Here is a 21,043-nt window from a genome sequence, read left to right as displayed (position 1 = left end):
ACTGGTGCATGTGAAATAATTCCTGCTTTAAAACTTCAGCTTGGCAAGCTAAGAACTTGGTTATATTCAACTGGACGTATAAGAGAATTTAAGTACCTTTTATGCACTTTTTTTTTAAAAAATACAGTATTTAAATTGATTTAAACTGTGTATGAAGGAGTGTTGAAGGAATTTTTAACTGGTTATTCTGCTCTTCAGTAACTTGAACTAAAAGCTAGTGTTGGCTGAATTTTGTTATTTGCTAGTAATTACAGGTGTGGGGGTAGCCACATTCATTGATTTCCTGTCCTTGCATATTTAAACTGGTGCATGTGAAATAATTCCTGCTTTAAAACTTCAGCTTGGCAAGCTAAGAACTTGGTTATATTCAACTGGACGTATAAGAGAATTTAAGTACCTTTTTATGCACTTTTTTTTCAATGCAATACAGTATTTAAATTGATTTAAACTGTGTATGAAGGAGTGTTGAAGGAATTTTTAACTGGTTATTCTGCTCTTCAGTAACTTGAACTAAAAGCTAGTGTTGGCTGAATTTTGTTATTTGCTAGTAATTACAGGTGTGGGGTAGCCACATTCATTGATTTCCTGTCCTTGCATATTTAAACTGGTGCATGTGAAATAATTCCTGCTTTAAAACTTCAGCTTGGCAAGCTAAGAACTTGGTTATATTCAACTGGACGTATAAGAGAATTTAAGTACCTTTTATGCACTTTTTTTTAAAAATACAGTATTTAAATTGATTTAAACTGTGTATGAAGGAGTGTTGAAGGAATTTTTAACTGGTTATTCTGCTCTTCAGTAACTTGAACTAAAAGCTAGTGTTGGCTGAATTTTGTTATTTGCTAGTAATTACAGGTGTGGGGGTAGCCACATTCATTGATTTCCTGTCCTTGCATATTTAAACTGGTGCATGTGAAATAATTCCTGCTTTAAAACTTCAGCTTGGCAAGCTAAGAACTTGGTTATATTCAACTGGACGTATAAGAGAATTTAAGTACCTTTTATGCACTTTTTTTAAAAAATACAGTATTTAAATTGATTTAAACTGTGTATGAAGGAGTGTTGAAGGAATTTTTAACTGGTTATTCTGCTCTTCAGTAACTTGAACTAAAAGCTAGTGTTGGCTGAATTTTGTTATTTGCTAGTAATTACAGGTGTGGGGGTAGCCACATTCATTGATTTCCTGTCCTTGCATATTTAAACTGGTGCATGTGAAATAATTCCTGCTTTAAAACTTCAGCTTGGCAAGCTAAGAACTTGGTTATATTCAACTGGACGTATAAGAGAATTTAAGTACCTTTTATGCACTTTTTTTTTAAAAAATACAGTATTTAAATTGATTTAAACTGTGTATGAAGGAGTGTTGAAGGAATTTTTAACTGGTTATTCTGCTCTTCAGTAACTTGAACTAAAAGCTAGTGTTGGCTGAATTTTGTTATTTGCTAGTAATTACAGGTGTGGGGGTAGCCACATTCATTGATTTCCTGTCCTTGCATATTTAAACTGGTGCATGTGAAATAATTCCTGCTTTAAAACTTCAGCTTGGCAAGCTAAGAACTTGGTTATATTCAACTGGACGTATAAGAGAATTTAAGTACCTTTTATGCACTTTTTTTTAAAAAAAATACAGTATTTAAATTGATTTAAACTGTGTATGAAGGAGTGTTGAAGGAATTTTTAACTGGTTATTCTGCTCTTCAGTAACTTGAACTAAAAGCTAGTGTTGGCTGAATTTTGTTATTTGCTAGTAATTACAGGTGTGGGGGTAGCCACATTCATTGATTTCCTGTCCTTGCATATTTAAACTGGTGCATGTGAAATAATTCCTGCTTTAAAACTTCAGCTTGGCAAGCTAAGAACTTGGTTATATTCAACTGGACGTATAAGAGAATTTAAGTACCTTTTTATGCACTTTTTTTTTTTAAAAAATACAGTATTTAAATTGATTTAAACTGTGTATGAAGGAGTGTTGAAGGAATTTTTAACTGGTTATTCTGCTCTTCAGTAACTTGAACTAAAAGCTAGTGTTGGCTGAATTTTGTTATTTGCTAGTAATTACAGGTGTGGGGGTAGCCACATTCATTGATTTCCTGTCCTTGCATATTTAAACTGGTGCATGTGAAATAATTCCTGCTTTAAAACTTCAGCTTGGCAAGCTAAGAACTTGGTTATATTCAACTGGACGTATAAGAGAATTTAAGTACCTTTTATGCACTTTTTTTTTTTAAAAAATACAGTATTTAAATTGATTTAAACTGTGTATGAAGGAGTGTTGAAGGAATTTTTAACTGGTTATTCTGCTCTTCAGTAACTTGAACTAAAAGCTAGTGTTGGCTGAATTTTGTTATTTGCTAGTAATTACAGGTGTGGGGGTAGCCACATTCATTGATTTCCTGTCCTTGCATATTTAAACTGGTGCATGTGAAATAATTCCTGCTTTAAAACTTCAGCTTGGCAAGCTAAGAACTTGGTTATATTCAACTGGACGTATAAGAGAATTTAAGTACCTTTTTATGCACTTTTTTTTAAAAAATACAGTATTTAAATTGATTTAAACTGTGTATGAAGGAGTGTTGAAGGAATTTTTAACTGGTTATTCTGCTCTTCAGTAACTTGAACTAAAAGCTAGTGTTGGCTGAATTTTGTTATTTGCTAGTAATTACAGGTGTGGGGGTAGCCACATTCATTGATTTCCTGTCCTTGCATATTTAAACTGGTGCATGTGAAATAATTCCTGCTTTAAAACTTCAGCTTGGCAAGCTAAGAACTTGGTTATATTCAACTGGACGTATAAGAGAATTTAAGTACCTTTTATGCACTTTTTTTTAAAAATACAGTATTTAAATTGATTTAAACTGTGTATGAAGGAGTGTTGAAGGAATTTTTAACTGGTTATTCTGCTCTTCAGTAACTTGAACTAAAAGCTAGTGTTGGCTGAATTTTGTTATTTGCTAGTAATTACAGGTGTGGGGGTAGCCACATTCATTGATTTCCTGTCCTTGCATATTTAAACTGGTGCATGTGAAATAATTCCTGCTTTAAAACTTCAGCTTGGCAAGCTAAGAACTTGGTTATATTCAACTGGACGTATAAGAGAATTTAAGTACCTTTTATGCACTTTTTTTAAAAATACAGTATTTAAATTGATTTAAACTGTGTATGAAGGAGTGTTGAAGGAATTTTTAACTGGTTATTCTGCTCTTCAGTAACTTGAACTAAAAGCTAGTGTTGGCTGAATTTTGTTATTTGCTAGTAATTACAGGTGTGGGGGTAGCCACATTCATTGATTTCCTGTCCTTGCATATTTAAACTGGTGCATGTGAAATAATTCCTGCTTTAAAACTTCAGCTTGGCAAGCTAAGAACTTGGTTATATTCAACTGGACGTATAAGAGAATTTAAGTACCTTTTTATGCACTTTTTTTTAAAAAATACAGTATTTAAATTGATTTAAACTGTGTATGAAGGAGTGTTGAAGGAATTTTTAACTGGTTATTCTGCTCTTCAGTAACTTGAACTAAAAGCTAGTGTTGGCTGAATTTTGTTATTTGCTAGTAATTACAGGTGTGGGGGTAGCCACATTCATTGATTTCCTGTCCTTGCATATTTAAACTGGTGCATGTGAAATAATTCCTGCTTTAAAACTTCAGCTTGGCAAGCTAAGAACTTGGTTATATTCAACTGGACGTATAAGAGAATTTAAGTACCTTTTTATGCACTTTTTTTTAAAAAATACAGTATTTAAATTGATTTAAACTGTGTATGAAGGAGTGTTGAAGGAATTTTTAACTGGTTATTCTGCTCTTCAGTAACTTGAACTAAAAGCTAGTGTTGGCTGAATTTTGTTATTTGCTAGTAATTACAGGTGTGGGGTAGCCACATTCATTGATTTCCTGTCCTTGCATATTTAAACTGGTGCATGTGAAATAATTCCTGCTTTAAAACTTCAGCTTGGCAAGCTAAGAACTTGGTTATATTCAACTGGACGTATAAGAGAATTTAAGTACCTTTTATGCACTTTTTTTAAAAAATACAGTATTTAAATTGATTTAAACTGTGTATGAAGGAGTGTTGAAGGAATTTTTAACTGGTTATTCTGCTCTTCAGTAACTTGAACTAAAAGCTAGTGTTGGCTGAATTTTGTTATTTGCTAGTAATTACAGGTGTGGGGGTAGCCACATTCATTGATTTCCTGTCCTTGCATATTTAAACTGGTGCATGTGAAATAATTCCTGCTTTAAAACTTCAGCTTGGCAAGCTAAGAACTTGGTTATATTCAACTGGACGTATAAGAGAATTTAAGTACCTTTTATGCACTTTTTTTTAAAAAAAATACAGTATTTAAATTGATTTAAACTGTGTATGAAGGAGTGTTGAAGGAATTTTTAACTGGTTATTCTGCTCTTCAGTAACTTGAACTAAAAGCTAGTGTTGGCTGAATTTTGTTATTTGCTAGTAATTACAGGTGTGGGGGTAGCCACATTCATTGATTTCCTGTCCTTGCATATTTAAACTGGTGCATGTGAAATAATTCCTGCTTTAAAACTTCAGCTTGGCAAGCTAAGAACTTGGTTATATTCAACTGGACGTATAAGAGAATTTAAGTACCTTTTTATGCACTTTTTTTTAAAAAATACAGTATTTAAATTGATTTAAACTGTGTATGAAGGAGTGTTGAAGGAATTTTTAACTGGTTATTCTGCTCTTCAGTAACTTGAACTAAAAGCTAGTGTTGGCTGAATTTTGTTATTTGCTAGTAATTACAGGTGTGGGGTAGCCACATTCATTGATTTCCTGTCCTTGCATATTTAAACTGGTGCATGTGAAATAATTCCTGCTTTAAAACTTCAGCTTGGCAAGCTAAGAACTTGGTTATATTCAACTGGACGTATAAGAGAATTTAAGTACCTTTGTATGCACTTTTTTTTTAAAAAATACAGTATTTAAATTGATTTAAACTGTGTATGAAGGAGTGTTGAAGGAATTTTTAACTGGTTATTCTGCTCTTCAGTAACTTGAACTAAAAGCTAGTGTTGGCTGAATTTTGTTATTTGCTAGTAATTACAGGTGTGGGGGTAGCCACATTCATTGATTTCCTGTCCTTGCATATTTAAACTGGTGCATGTGAAATAATTCCTGCTTTAAAACTTCAGCTTGGCAAGCTAAGAACTTGGTTATATTCAACTGGACGTATAAGAGAATTTAAGTACCTTTTATGCACTTTTTTTTTTAAAAAATACAGTATTTGAATTGATTTAAACTGTGTATGAAGGAGTGTTGAAGGAATTTTTAACTGGTTATTCTGCTCTTCAGTAACTTGAACTAAAAGCTAGTGTTGGCTGAATTTTGTTATTTGCTAGTAATTACAGGTGTGTGGGGGTAGCCACATTCATTGATTTCCTGTCCTTGCATATTTAAACTGGTGCATGTGAAATAATTCCTGCTTTAAAACTTCAGCTTGGCAAGCTAAGAACTTGGTTATATTCAACTGGACGTATAAGAGAATTTAAGTACCTTTTATGCACTTTTTTTTAAAAATACAGTATTTAAATTGATTTAAACTGTGTATGAAGGAGTGTTGAAGGAATTTTTAACTGGTTATTCTGCTCTTCAGTAACTTGAACTAAAAGCTAGTGTTGGCTGAATTTTGTTATTTGCTAGTAATTACAGGTGTGGGGGTAGCCACATTCATTGATTTCCTGTCCTTGCATATTTAAACTGGTGCATGTGAAATAATTCCTGCTTTAAAACTTCAGCTTGGCAAGCTAAGAACTTGGTTATATTCAACTGGACGTATAAGAGAATTTAAGTACCTTTTTATGCACTTTTTTTTTAAAAATACAGTATTTAAATTGATTTAAACTGTGTATGAAGGAGTGTTGAAGGAATTTTTAACTGGTTATTCTGCTCTTCAGTAACTTGAACTAAAAGCTAGTGTTGGCTGAATTTTGTTATTTGCTAGTAATTACAGGTGTGGGGGTAGCCACATTCATTGATTTCCTGTCCTTGCATATTTAAACTGGTGCATGTGAAATAATTCCTGCTTTAAAACTTCAGCTTGGCAAGCTAAGAACTTGGTTATATTCAACTGGACGTATAAGAGAATTTAAGTACCTTTTATGCACTTTTTTTAAAAAATACAGTATTTAAATTGATTTAAACTGTGTATGAAGGAGTGTTGAAGGAATTTTTAACTGGTTATTCTGCTCTTCAGTAACTTGAACTAAAAGCTAGTGTTGGCTGAATTTTGTTATTTGCTAGTAATTACAGGTGTGGGGGTAGCCACATTCATTGATTTCCTGTCCTTGCATATTTAAACTGGTGCATGTGAAATAATTCCTGCTTTAAAACTTCAGCTTGGCAAGCTAAGAACTTGGTTATATTCAACTGGACGTATAAGAGAATTTAAGTACCTTTTTATGCACTTTTTTTTAAAAATACAGTATTTAAATTGATTTAAACTGTGTATGAAGGAGTGTTGAAGGAATTTTTAACTGGTTATTCTGCTCTTCAGTAACTTGAACTAAAAGCTAGTGTTGGCTGAATTTTGTTATTTGCTAGTAATTACAGGTGTGGGGGTAGCCACATTCATTGATTTCCTGTCCTTGCATATTTAAACTGGTGCATGTGAAATAATTCCTGCTTTAAAACTTCAGCTTGGCAAGCTAAGAACTTGGTTATATTCAACTGGACGTATAAGAGAATTTAAGTACCTTTTATGCACTTTTTTTTAAAAATACAGTATTTAAATTGATTTAAACTGTGTATGAAGGAGTGTTGAAGGAATTTTTAACTGGTTATTCTGCTCTTCAGTAACTTGAACTAAAAGCTAGTGTTGGCTGAATTTTGTTATTTGCTAGTAATTACAGGTGTGGGGGTAGCCACATTCATTGATTTCCTGTCCTTGCATATTTAAACTGGTGCATGTGAAATAATTCCTGCTTTAAAACTTCAGCTTGGCAAGCTAAGAACTTGGTTATATTCAACTGGACGTATAAGAGAATTTAAGTACCTTTTTATGCACTTTTTTTTTAAAAATACAGTATTTAAATTGATTTAAACTGTGTATGAAGGAGTGTTGAAGGAATTTTTAACTGGTTATTCTGCTCTTCAGTAACTTGAACTAAAAGCTAGTGTTGGCTGAATTTTGTTATTTGCTAGTAATTACAGGTGTGGGGGTAGCCACATTCATTGATTTCCTGTCCTTGCATATTTAAACTGGTGCATGTGAAATAATTCCTGCTTTAAAACTTCAGCTTGGCAAGCTAAGAACTTGGTTATATTCAACTGGACGTATAAGAGAATTTAAGTACCTTTTTATGCACTTTTTTTTAAAAATACAGTATTTAAATTGATTTAAACTGTGTATGAAGGAGTGTTGAAGGAATTTTTAACTGGTTATTCTGCTCTTCAGTAACTTGAACTAAAAGCTAGTGTTGGCTGAATTTTGTTATTTGCTAGTAATTACAGGTGTGGGGGTAGCCACATTCATTGATTTCCTGTCCTTGCATATTTAAACTGGTGCATGTGAAATAATTCCTGCTTTAAAACTTCAGCTTGGCAAGCTAAGAACTTGGTTATATTCAACTGGACGTATAAGAGAATTTAAGTACCTTTTTATGCACTTTTTTTTTAAAAATACAGTATTTAAATTGATTTAAACTGTGTATGAAGGAGTGTTGAAGGAATTTTTAACTGGTTATTCTGCTCTTCAGTAACTTGAACTAAAAGCTAGTGTTGGCTGAATTTTGTTATTTGCTAGTAATTACAGGTGTGGGGTAGCCACATTCATTGATTTCCTGTCCTTGCATATTTAAACTGGTGCATGTGAAATAATTCCTGCTTTAAAACTTCAGCTTGGCAAGCTAAGAACTTGGTTATATTCAACTGGACGTATAAGAGAATTTAAGTACCTTTTATGCACTTTTTTTAAAAATACAGTATTTAAATTGATTTAAACTGTGTATGAAGGAGTGTTGAAGGAATTTTTAACTGGTTATTCTGCTCTTCAGTAACTTGAACTAAAAGCTAGTGTTGGCTGAATTTTGTTATTTGCTAGTAATTACAGGTGTGGGGGTAGCCACATTCATTGATTTCCTGTCCTTGCATATTTAAACTGGTGCATGTGAAATAATTCCTGCTTTAAAACTTCAGCTTGGCAAGCTAAGAACTTGGTTATATTCAACTGGACGTATAAGAGAATTTAAGTACCTTTTATGCACTTTTTTTTTAAAAAATACAGTATTTAAATTGATTTAAACTGTGTATGAAGGAGTGTTGAAGGAATTTTTAACTGGTTATTCTGCTCTTCAGTAACTTGAACTAAAAGCTAGTGTTGGCTGAATTTTGTTATTTGCTAGTAATTACAGGTGTGGGGGTAGCCACATTCATTGATTTCCTGTCCTTGCATATTTAAACTGGTGCATGTGAAATAATTCCTGCTTTAAAACTTCAGCTTGGCAAGCTAAGAACTTGGTTATATTCAACTGGACGTATAAGAGAATCCTTCTGTACAGACACTGATTTCATGCAAACTGTGCTGCTGTCTCAATTAAAAACAGTTTATAGTGTACCTAATGTCTTTCTCACTGAAAATATGTCTTCCTAATGAAAGAAGAGGAGTGCTCATCCCAGTGATATAGCATGTTTTACATAACCTCAGAACTTTCTGCTGTGCCTGCTCCACATTACAAACTTTATTAAAAACAGAATTAATCATTTATCCTGCTCTTATGACATCCAAAAAACACTGAAATATTAAAGGCACTCTATATGCTGATGTCATGAGATAATGCCTCATTTGTAAACCTCTGTTCTACACTGTCATGCACTTGGTCACTCAGAATACCAGTGAGGGTATACTGCTCTAAGGTTTTCTAAACAACTGGATATAAACTATGAAAGGGCCTGCAACACTTCCTTCAATTACTGTAAATAACAGCTGTTTGACCCATCTATTCCGCTTCTATTTTTGCTTTCTGGAAAGCTGCAGAGCCTTTTAAACTGACGGCTATTTTCTGTTTTTCCCCACAGAAGTATTGTTTTATGCCTCTTCTATATATATATATATATATATATATATATATATATATATATATATATATATATGGGTCCCATTCACAATGCCGAAATTCCAGAATGCCAACAGCCACATGGCTGACATACGGAATACCGACAATGTGAAACTGGCATCTCACTATAGTGCGGAATGGAAAGATTTTTATTCCTGCACTGTAGTGCGATCTCGGAGTTGGTACATTAAAGTTACGGGGGGGAGGGGGGACACTAGCAGTTTAAAGGAAATTTTATTTTCCTTCCTATGGATGTACTTGAAATGTCAAGATTCTGAATGTCGGTCATATGGCTGTCGGCATTTCGAAGTAGATTCACACACACACACACGCATATATATATATATACATGTTAATTTTGTCACTTCAAAAAGGTTGTTCCAATCACCCATTTACCTGTAAAAGTATTTTGTCTTATTGTTCCTCTGTGCATACATATATATATATATATATATATATATATATATATATATATATATATATATATATATGTGTGTGTGTGTATGTATATATCTATTTGTTGAAAGTTCATGAGTTCATAGGCATACACTACACTAACAACCACAAGGGCCTTTTTCAGCCTAGCATGCATCCCAAATCTCTGACAAGTTCTGATACCCTTGGTAATTGTAAACAAGGGCTTGGGAGGTGAAACATTTATAAGCAGGGGCATGGGAGATGAACCATTTATAGGTTGCCTGTGTCCATTAGGGACATAGGTAACAAACCAGGGATGAATTTCTTGTTACCCATCCAATTGTCAAAGTTACACTTGAAGTCGGTTATGGAGAAACTCTGCTTCACACGGATGGGAAGCCTGTTCCAGAGAATGGGTAGTCTCTAGGATACATGCCTGTTTCTACAACAGGTTCTATGTATATCAAAGCCAATGTTTAAGTCTTTGGAACATCTAATGCTGGTGCTGTTTTTTTTTGTGGATACGCAGGAGATCCATTAGGGTGGGGTCCAACAATGCCTTGTATGCCAGGCATAGATCTCCCCTCAACAGCCTGTATTAAACAGAATATAGGGATAGGGCTTTGAGGTGGTCTGCATAGGACATGTTACTTATGCCCTGTATTCTTTTAGTGAGGGTCTGTTGTGAATGTGCCAGTTGTTGGATGTGCCTGGTTATGTACATACCAAAGGTGATATTGTACCCAATGCTAAGTCTGATGAATGCTGAATACAGTGGAACAATGACCTTCTTGGACCCAGATGCTATACCTTTGCTTATTAAGTTGCACAACACAGAATGATTTCCTCACTCCTGTAGACATACGATGGTCAAAGGCTGGACTACTGTCTATTCCAGAGGGTCTGATAGGTCATGTTTCATGCTATTTAGTAGGCATTATGGGATATTGTCTGGGCCCATTGATACAGTGTTCTTGGCCTTAGAGAGAGCACTGAGGACTCATTCTCTAGTGATAGTAACAGGACTTATATTTTTTTGGTATTTCCTGAGGGGATGCTAATTTGGAGGGAGGGGAGAAAGTGTGGCAAATACCTTGCTGAAAGTTAAGCAGGCCTTGACCATAGTCACTTTTTGGTTTAAAACACCAAGTTTTTCAGTCAAAGAACTCACTTAGACTTAACCAGAAATCATTCCATTCTCAACACTTCTTAAAATGCAGGGAATGTAAATCCGCTGGAGATGTAACCTCAATTACATTGAGTACGTTTATACAGTAACATGTGGTCCTGTTTTAGAATGTCATGTGGTCATATTTAAAAAAGTGAAACCAGTATGTTTCTTATATGCACATGACCTAAAACTGCTAAGCAGGCTGGTACTTATCCCTGTCCACATTCCTTTCCAACTGACCATCTGCTGCTCATTGTTGCTCCTACCACTGCTCCTAACAAAATGTCCACAGTATGACCTTGTGAAGATGGGATTTCTGTGGCTATCAGCAGGTTGGGAATGGGAAATGGAAACATGCAGTGGAGTCATTCAGGCAGGATTATATATGCTGTCTTTGCCCATCATGGATTTTTGTTGATCTCGAACTAGGTAGACCTGTTTGATATTTCCTGGATCACAGCACGTAGCATCAATTCGATTTAGCACCCCCCCCACACTGAATTCAGTGTTTGTCTGCCATGTGATTACACCACTTCCTCCATCAGCGGGGACAGGTGCTAGATGACGGGCAGAAAGCTGACCCTCCTGCCTGCAACTGAATGAACTGAAGATTGGCATTCCTTCCCACCCCTCCCTGCCTGACTCCTCTAATATCCGAGCCTGTAATCGGACTCAGGTCATCTTGGTTACAGTCAGGCCTCCCTCCTTGTATGCCACAAAACCAGGAGAGTAGGCTGATGTATTTCTGTACTTTTGCATAACTGTCAATTATCTATAACACAGAGTCTATACCATAAGTACAGTGCTTTTATTAATTATTCATCTTGAATGAAAATAGATTTGTATCTACTCATTTACTAATATGTTAAACCATAATTGTTGTGCTTTGCTTTTTCTGTTAATTTTCAGCATGCACAGCTATTTATGAATGCATTTTTAAGTTTTAGACATTTTACTGTATGGATTAGGAAGATGCCGCATGTTAGTAGGTGAACACACAGCACCTTTTATCTTTATTCTTTTCACAAGGTATTGTTCTGGAACTTCCTACACTTTCAGATGGGAAGGACATGGCAAAGGCAAGAAGAAGATGGCTTATTCTTGTCCATTTGTTATCCATGTCAATTCAATGATCATCACAGAGATTTTAGAGGTTCAGTCCACCTCAAAAGGCAGTATATGTGGAAACATAACAAGTAAGGCACAAAAAATGGTTCTTTGCAACCAATGAGAGCATTAACAAAACATCTCACAGATGAGTGCATTAACAAAACATTTTTCAGATGAGCACATTAACCAAACATCTTACAGATGAGCGCATTAACAAAACATCATTCCTTAAAAAGCATGTAGTCTGAATAGGGAATATACCACCAGAATGAAGAAAGTAACATTAGGTATGATGTTACTGCCAATGTATGCATGTACACAGTGTAAATTAGTACTTCTGAAAATTTATGGAGACTTGCTGTTGTGTAAGATATTTGCAGTCGTGTTTTGCCATGTCTTTGTAGATAATGTATAAAGCCTGATGCGGATATTCCCAGACTCCATGAGAACATGAATTAAAACTTGGAGTTACAGAGTCACAGAATGTTGGAAATGTAAATCTGTTCTGATAATGAAATGTTGTCTTCACATGACTGTTCCTTTAGTGGTATTGGAAGTGGCCATCTGGTGACTATGGTATTGCCGGTAGGTTTGTGCTGCGTTAAATGGGAAGCATATATCATAGGAACAATGCCACTGGTGCATGACTCTGTAGCTACTGACCACACCAGTGCAGAGAAGAACTACTTCTCTGTCTCTCTAACTCCAGTTCTGCCAGAAACTGATTAAGAACAATTCGGCTAACTATGAACTACTTCAGTAATGCTCATACCTGTCAACTTCTTATCACAAGAAATCTGGACCAACCCTAAAATAATGGGGTGGGTGGCAAATACCAAAATATAGGGCAGGTTTTAAATATTGCTCTTATAAACTTAGAAAGTTACTAGAATAACAGAGGTTGTGTTACCATGCATTTTGAATGAAGTGAAGTCAAACTCAAATGTATGCCATTATTTAGTGACTTCAATCTTGGTGATTTGCCAGAAAATAACAAAGTTTATAAGAAAAACCAAAAGCATGAGGCAGAAATCTTGACATTCTATGAAAATCTGGAAAGTTCAGAGGTGTGGCAAATGATTATACTCTGCTCTTCCAGTTAATTTATTGTTTCGTAATTCTTTATGACACTAAATCAAATAGAGTGATCAACAGAAACATGTTTCCCCAGAACTAACAACAATTAAAGCAGCTTCATGTGCCGTTTATCAATGACTGGTTCATTTCAACCTAACAAAAAGAACTCTCACGTATTCTGTTGTATTATTTTGGGGATCACCTAAGCCTTGCTGGCCACAAGAAACTGTTTTTAGGTAGTCATGCATCATGTAAGTGGTTATTGAGAATTCAAACTCCCATAGGATTGATATTTTATTCTAAAATTCATTCATATTTATTTTCCGTTTATGATATTTTGCATTCTCAGCCTTACCTGCCCTTGCTGTAAGGATGCTAACCAGAAGGAGTGCAGCTGAAACTGCAACAATGTTGAGTGGCTTCATTGTCTCGAGTAGCTCTTCCTCTCAACTTTGTTGCAATTTATACACTTTGATACATAATACGGCTATGTGAAAGGCTGTAACAGGATATTTCCTGCATAGTAAGTTTGCATGCAGAAATCAATATAATGCATTATGTCCTCTGTGATACATTGAAAGATACTGCTGTACAAACCTATCTCGAAGATAATCTGTTGTATCATTCCTCATTCCTAGAATGAAGACCATTTCCTGCACATCTAATTTGCATTCAAAATCAATAGCCTATAATACATTCATATTTGGTGTTATATGTGTGCATTTATTTCTGTTGATACATTTGTGTAACCTTCTTGAGTACCAAACCCTACTCACTCTGTACTGTTCTCATTAATGTTGTGTATGTAACCTTGTTTGTTCTTCTGAGGAGCTTTTGTCCATGGGCCTCTGCTGAAAAACGACTCTAGCTCAGTCGAATTTCCTGGTCAACAAATGTCAAATAAATATATACAAAGAGCCATTTGATCATGTCTAGAAAATGATCTCTTGTGCATACATTCTCAGAATGCAGATCACAGCTTGATCCTGAGATGATATTTGGCTTTAATGTAGTTCTGGTTTCAAAGTAGTTTCTTTGTTTAAATAGGTATTTATTTTAAAAAAATGTCATCTTATGGTTATATGTGCATTACTTGTGCTAAGAGTCTACCATAAGATGACAGAATTGGCTGTTTTTTGCTTTACATAGAAAACAGTTGTGACATAGCTAAAAACTATATTATAAAATTATTATGTCTACAGTGTGATACACTAAAAATGAAAATAGAAGCACACTGCAGTCTTAGAAATGGTGCTCTGCTTTTAAACTCTGAAAAAGTAAAAAGATTTATGGTGATAGACGTACCTGGCTGTGTAGCACCTTAATGCAACATGTTAAGGCTATGAGTGGCTCGTGAATGTTATCCTGTAGTCATGAGTTTGATTCTCTTATTCTCCATTTGCCTATAATGTGTGAGTGAAAGCATTAGACAGTGCTCAAAGATCCCCCTTATAAAGAGACACTTTTGCCTGGAAGGCTTGCCTAGTTAACAAATACATAAAACAATATGCATTAAGCAATAGGTAAGTTACTGAAATGAAAACAAAGTGTTTATGCAAGAGTATGAAACATAATCGGAGTACTTTTTTTCTTAGTTTTACCAGTTCAGTGACTTGGAGCCTTTCAGTCATTCATTATCCATTATTTCTCAATTACTTGTTTATATTTCATTCCTCTACTTGTAAACATATGTCAAAAGTACCACTGAAAGGACCAAAAAGGTCCCACAAATTACTACAGGGGAGACAGCTATCATTATTCAGAAACAAACTAAACCACTACTTTATATGACACAACCTCAATTCAGACATGTACCTAAAAGCTGAAACTGTAAACTTTGGGTCTATATTATAAAGACGAAAGTTTACTTACCCAAATACCTAAACATCGACACATATTCCGCGAACCGCATATACACCGAATGCCCCAAACCGTGAAATTCAAAAAGTCAAACTGTCATACATGTCCCACCCCACCGTCCGCTACATACTACCTACACAAACAAACTAAATAAACCACATACATACACTAACCAAAACCCTACTTCTAACCCTAAACTAAACCCTACTTCTAACCCTACACTAAATCTTACATATACCACCATGTATGCACTTAACTTAACCCGCACCCTAACCCTAAGGTCCGTAACTATCTCACACTTACCTTAAAAAGCTAAACCCAAACAAACTAAATAATCCACACACATACACTTAACAAAACCTACTTTTAACCCTACACTAAATCTAACATACATTACCATCTATGCACTTACCTTAACCCGCACCCTAACCCGAAGGTCCATAACTATCGCACACTTACCTTACGGAGCTATACTGCAGAAGGGCCAACCATGCCGATTCGACATTTCCGCTTTTGCGCTTCTGGAAGATCAATGTTTTCACGGTTCAATGAAGACAGGTCGACGTTTAGGGGTTCGGGTAAGTAAATGTTCATCTTTATGATATCGACCCGTAAACTTTACAATGGCGATACTGCTGATAATGTAGTGACCTTGAAATACATAGGTGCATACCTGGGCCCTGATCTTACAATGGTAGTGAACGTAAACAATTTAAACCAGGGGCAGCTCCTAAATGCTTTATCCCATGCATGTGTCCCCTCAAATTATACTTATTGTCATTAGGGGAAATATATAAACATTGACTATCTATAACCAAATGGGGCAGGTTAATTTGAGCACAAAACAGGAAACTGGCTAGGCTTGAAATGGCCCGCAAGGGCAGCTAGCCTAGTACTTATCCATGAACCTTTAAACACCAACAACAGCCTAAATACACAGACAACTTGTTTTTTGAAAAGATGATTTAGAAAGCATAAAGAGTCCAAAACATCTTTAAATGATTACACACTTCAGTGCAAAATAAATAAATAAAACCAGCACATAAGCAATTATATCAGTCTAATAATAGTGTTCAAACTCATAGCAGATGTAGAATTTCACACCTTTAGTAGCAGTTCCATCCCACATGTTCCCCTGTAAAATTAAATTCTTTCAAACTATCTTTAAACAGCTACTATAAAATCTATTATCAGTATGATTAACCTACTATGTGTACCTCTGAATATAGAAATGTGTGTGTGTGTGTGTGTGTGTGTGTGTGTGTGTGTGTGTACATAAATATATGTATCTACACATATACACACACACACACACACACACACACACACACACACACACACACACACTTTCACCTTTAAAAATTGCTGCTTGTACTGCTTGCATACTGTACTCAAAACAGTTACTATAAAATCTGTCTGCAATGCCCAATGCACCCAGTTTACCTCTGAACACAACATAAAAATTACCTTTTAAAATTATAGAACTGGAAGGCTGTTGTACTTACCACTACAGTGCAGAAAAAGACCATCACAGAGCTTACTTAACTGCAGGCAGGCTGACTGGCTTCCTTCTGGGCTACCTGGCTGGCTGATGTCCTTATGGGCTGCTGGTCTGGCTTCCTTCTGGGCTGATGGGCTGCTTTCCTTCTGGGCTGGAGAGTTGCCATTCTTCTGAGCTAGTGGTCTGCATTATTTCTTGGCTAGTTGGCTGCCATCCTTCTAGGCTGGAGATCTGCTTTTCTTCTGGGCTGGTGGCTACCTGGTTTTGGTTGTTATGCTGTCTTATTTCTGGCCTTCTGTGCTGCCTTCCTTCTGGGCTGGTAGGCTGTTTTTCTTCTGGGCTAGAGGGCTGCCATTCTTCTGAGCTGGTGGCCTACAGTCCTTCTGGGCTGGTGGCCTGCTTTCTTTCTGGGTTGATGGATTGCCCTCCTTCTGGGCTGGTGGGATGCCTTCCTTCAAGAGTTAGAGAACACAGCATGCAGGGAAAACTGGTCTTTTCTACCAAATTGTAGATTATGTATGTGTGTTGTACCTTTAAGAAGCATTTCCAAGGACTAAACATGCATATAAATAGCAAACATGTTAGTTTCAGTGCCATTTTGAGAGTGCAGTCAGAGAGTGAACATGTATTTGAGAAATGGTCAGTCTGTTTATAAGTTTACCTACATTAAAGTTATTTGCTTCAACCCTGATGTGTTTGTACATAATAAAGCTGCTTGAACGAAACCCACACATGTTCGTCTGTTTTATCCTGACCGGACAAACGACATGGTGTCAGAACCTGGATTCCAAAGACTACTTTCCAGAGATATGAGGTGCAGAATTGGCAGTGAAGGTAGAATAAAAGAAACAAAAGCAAAAAAGGGCCAGAAACAAGCTAGAGGTAATAAAAACCTGCACAAACAATTATTTTATTAAAAAAGATACAACGGAGCATTACAAGGGCACAGAACACCTTACTAAGCAAATGAGTAGCACAGAAATGTTTATTACGCAAAGAAAGGCATAACAAGTTTACTAATTAAACAAAATGTTTGAAATTAACATATCTGATAAAACAATTATCAGACAAGTACATAGAAGGTTCAGAGTTGCTTCAGAATTGCAAAACAAGCATGTTTAGAGTAAAACAAGCACAAGAAAAGAAATTAAATGGGCAAAATGAATATAATAAAAGGGCAAAAGGGGCATATTAAGCATAAATAAAGCAAGGTGACTGCATGTATTTTGGCAAATTACTCCCGTTCGATTCTTGGCTGGAGCGCCTTCTGTGTGGAGTCTGCACGTCCTCCCCGCAGTCATGTGACATTTAAAGACATGCAGGTAGGTGCGTGCGTGAACGGGTGTGCCTTTTTTGAAGGTTGGGCGTCGGGCTGGCAACTCGGCACCGTAAAATTCCACTGCCAATCATTAGCAGACCGGAGTTCCTCTGTGGCGACCCCTAACTGGGAAAAGCTGAAAGACAAGAAGACAGTGTTTTAGCATAAACAGTTATTTTGCATTGATTGAAGCTATTCAGAGCATAACTAGAGCTATTCGAAGCATTGCAAAATATGTAAAAGTGCTGACAGTATGTGTTTATTACTGTGCATTTATTCCTAAGAGTTTATTGTGTGTAAAGTGCAGCTATTTCATGAAGTGCAGTCAAAATACAGCCATTTCGAAAGGTTTCTTGTGCTGGGTATGTCTATGCCTGAATGGCTGCCATTACAGAGTGTTTCTTGCACTGTAAAGAGTTATTTAGAAAAGTACAGCCATTTTGGAAGTGTTTCAGTGTGCTGTGTACCGTTTATTTGCAATGTGCAGTCACTTTGAAATGTTTCTTACTCTGAGCTTCTTCTACTGCCCAGTTTATTCACATGGTGCAGTTATTTGAAATGTTTCTTACACTAATAAGAGGTGACTTCTTGAAGTACAATAATTTTAAGAGTGTTCTTGTGCCACGGAAACTTATTTCACAAAGTATTTTGCAGAGTTCAATTTCTCAGAGGCTTATAGTGCTATTGAACATAGTTACAAGTGCTGGCATAAATTTGCAGAGAATCGGAAAATATTTGAGCAAGAGTATGATATTTTTATACAAGCAGCTTATTCTGACAAAGATGCACACACCAGGGCATTCATTTTGCTAAACCTAGCTGGGTCAGAAGCTATTGATAGAGAGCGTTCATTTGTGTATGCACCAGCAGTGTATGAAGGTGAAGGTGAAAACTGTCATATTGTTGCTCAGGTTGAATCAAGGGAGGATCCTGAGTGTTTGAACTGTACATTTAGAGAAATGTGCAACCCCCAGACCAATGTTACATTAGACAGGCATTTGTTTTACACAAGAGACCAAAGGCCAGGAGAAACATTTGCAGCTTATATCACAGACTTGAGAAACAAAGCTAAAACCTGCATGTTTGATTATTTAAAAGATGAGCTAATAAAGGACAGTCATGTGTGTGGTATTAACGCGTTTATATCACGTTATCGAAAGATGAAAATAGTGCATGCTATTTCATCGAACCTAAAATATCTTAACCACATAATATCGAACATTCAGAACAGCAAATTTTTTTCCTTGGGAAAAAAATTGCTATTCCAAAACACATACACACAACACAAGCACACCTAAAAAACATCAATACACACACATACACATAATCCTACAACTAACCCTACACTACTATCTATCCACTTACCTTAACCCAAACCCTAACCCTAAGGTCCATCACTATCACACACTTACCTAACCTGTGCCCCAACCCTAACTCACTTAACCCGCCCCTAAACCTAATTCACCTAACCCGTGCCCTAACCCTAATTCACCTAACCCGCGCCCTAACCCTAACTAACCTAACCCACACCCTAATCCTAACAACCACACAATCGCACATTTACCTGAACCTGACCCGTAAATCTCCACCACAGCACTGAAAATAGCGAAGCCACAGAACGAGCCAACCAAATTCTTTCCCTAGGAAAGAATTCGGTGTTCTGCAGCTTCTCTGTTTTCAGCGTTCAATCAAAATGGGTTGATATTAGAACATTCGAAGTTTTAAAACTTCGATGATCTGATATAGACACGTATTAACAGTGCTTCTGTGAGAAAGATTTTGCTTTGTGACAGAGACTTAACATTGAGCAAGGCTAATGAAATTTGTCAGATCCATGAAGTTACAGAAAGGCACACAAGTATGCTTGCAAGTGACAGCAGCATGGTTTCAGCAGGCTCCAAAGTAAATGTAGACAGCATGCAGCATGTGGCAAGCAGAAAAAGGCCCAAGCACATGGCAGCCACAGCCCCTGCAAGTAGTCCTGGGAAGTCACATGTTTTTTTTTAGCAAGTTCTAAGACCATAAATAAAGCACCACTTTGTAAAACAAACCAGACCTCACACCACAAGTTCCAGGCCAGATGAATTCACTCAGTTTAGTACACAGACTGATTTATTAAAATAAAAAAAAAATAACTTTTGGAGTAAAAATTAACAGCAAAACTTCAAACTCTTATACCATTAAGAGCAAGTAACACTTCTCTATCCAGGTAATGTACTGTATTTCCTTTTTGCAACCCATCAAACTTGATCTCAGACCTGTTCACTTGCAGTTCTTGAACAAACTTTTCCACTTCTCCATAGCCCACCTTGCAAACAAAAATCAAATCATCAATGTATCTATAAAAATTAACATGTTTTCTAAAAAAGTCATTCCTATACACATATAAATTTTCATAGAAACCCATAAATAAGTTAGCATATGTGGGGGCAAAAGCTTTAAGACCATTTCAGTTAAAGGAACATGCTCCATGCAGAACAATGGTTCCTCAGTGCAGAACCAAGGTTGCTCAGTGCAGCACAAATGTTGCTTAATACAGCACAAGGGTGAGTCAATAAAACCCAAATCAAGCTTCATTGTTAACTGTCGCAATTGTGGTGAAAACCATGAGTCTAAAAGAAAAAAGTGTTTAGCATTTGGTAAGCAATGTCACAAGTGTAAAAAATGGAATCATTTTCAAAAGTTTTGCAAGTCAAGTAAACTTCACTCAGTTGCAAAGAAAGGCCAGTTGAAAAATCAAATTGATCAAGTAGAGTTACAGTGTACTTTCTGCGTAGATGGTATATCAGTAATTGGTGAAAAAGTTAATGCAGTAGATTTGTTGGCAAAGAGCAAAGTATTTTGTACTGTCCTGATCCATGGCAAACCCACTGAGCTCAAAGTAGACACTGGTTCAAAGTGTAAGGTCAGGTTGGCAGAAACATTTGCTAAAGTAAGAGCTGGTGAGCAGCTTAATGTGACTAGTTGTGCAAGACTTGTTGCACATGGAGGTGAAGAAATTCAAACCAAAGGTTCAGTAGTGCTTTCATGTTATTTGGCTGGGATCAGTTACAAGTTGTTGTTTTACACAGTCCAAAGACCTGTGCAGTCATTATTGTGTCTCAGAGATAGTTTGAAAATGGACTTGGTTTCCTTTGCTAAAGAAGTTCATCATATAAGCACATGTCCCAGTTCCAGCTTCACTGATGCTATTTTCTCAGAATATGCTGATGTTTTTGATGACAAGCTAGGCAAGCTTCCAGTTGTCTATTCCATGAAGTTAGACCCAGAGGTCAGTCCAGTGGTCAGACCAGAAAGAAGAGTTCCAATAGCTATGCAGAGCAGAGTTAGAGCTCAGGTGGATAAAATGGTGCAGCAAGGTGTGATTTGTCCAGTTACACAACCAACTGAATGAGTGTCATCTATGGCAGCAACTCACAAAAAAAAGCTCAGACGAGATTAGAATATGTATTGACCCAAGAAACTTGAATAAGGCATTGAAAAAACCTCATCATCCCATGCAAACAGATGAGGAAGTTG

The 21,043-nt window shown here is 36.2% G+C and overlaps 1 protein-coding gene across 2 annotated transcripts in view; it reads right to left on the bottom strand.

Annotated features, from left to right (window-relative positions):
* The window catches only part of LOC122790425 (mediator of RNA polymerase II transcription subunit 12-like), a 224,127-nt gene extending 210,853 nt beyond the window's left edge, over positions 1–13,274 (bottom strand). For both annotated transcript variants that reach the window (XM_044057948.1, XM_044057949.1), the window contains exon 1: positions 13,201–13,274. In XM_044057948.1, coding sequence (XP_043913883.1) covers positions 13,201–13,270 — 70 coding nt within the window. In that variant the 5' untranslated portion in view covers positions 13,271–13,274. The remainder of the gene's footprint in view (positions 1–13,200) is intronic.
* Positions 13,275–21,043: the final 7,769 nt, after the last annotated feature.

This window comes from Protopterus annectens, chromosome 16.part0 (assembly GCF_019279795.1).
Source record: "Protopterus annectens isolate FY-2018-M chromosome 16.part0, PAN1.0, whole genome shotgun sequence".
Lineage (NCBI taxonomy): Eukaryota > Metazoa > Chordata > Ceratodontiformes > Protopteridae > Protopterus > Protopterus annectens.
The sequence above is the reverse complement of the archived record's forward strand: the minus strand, read 5'-3'. Positions and strand labels throughout refer to the sequence as shown.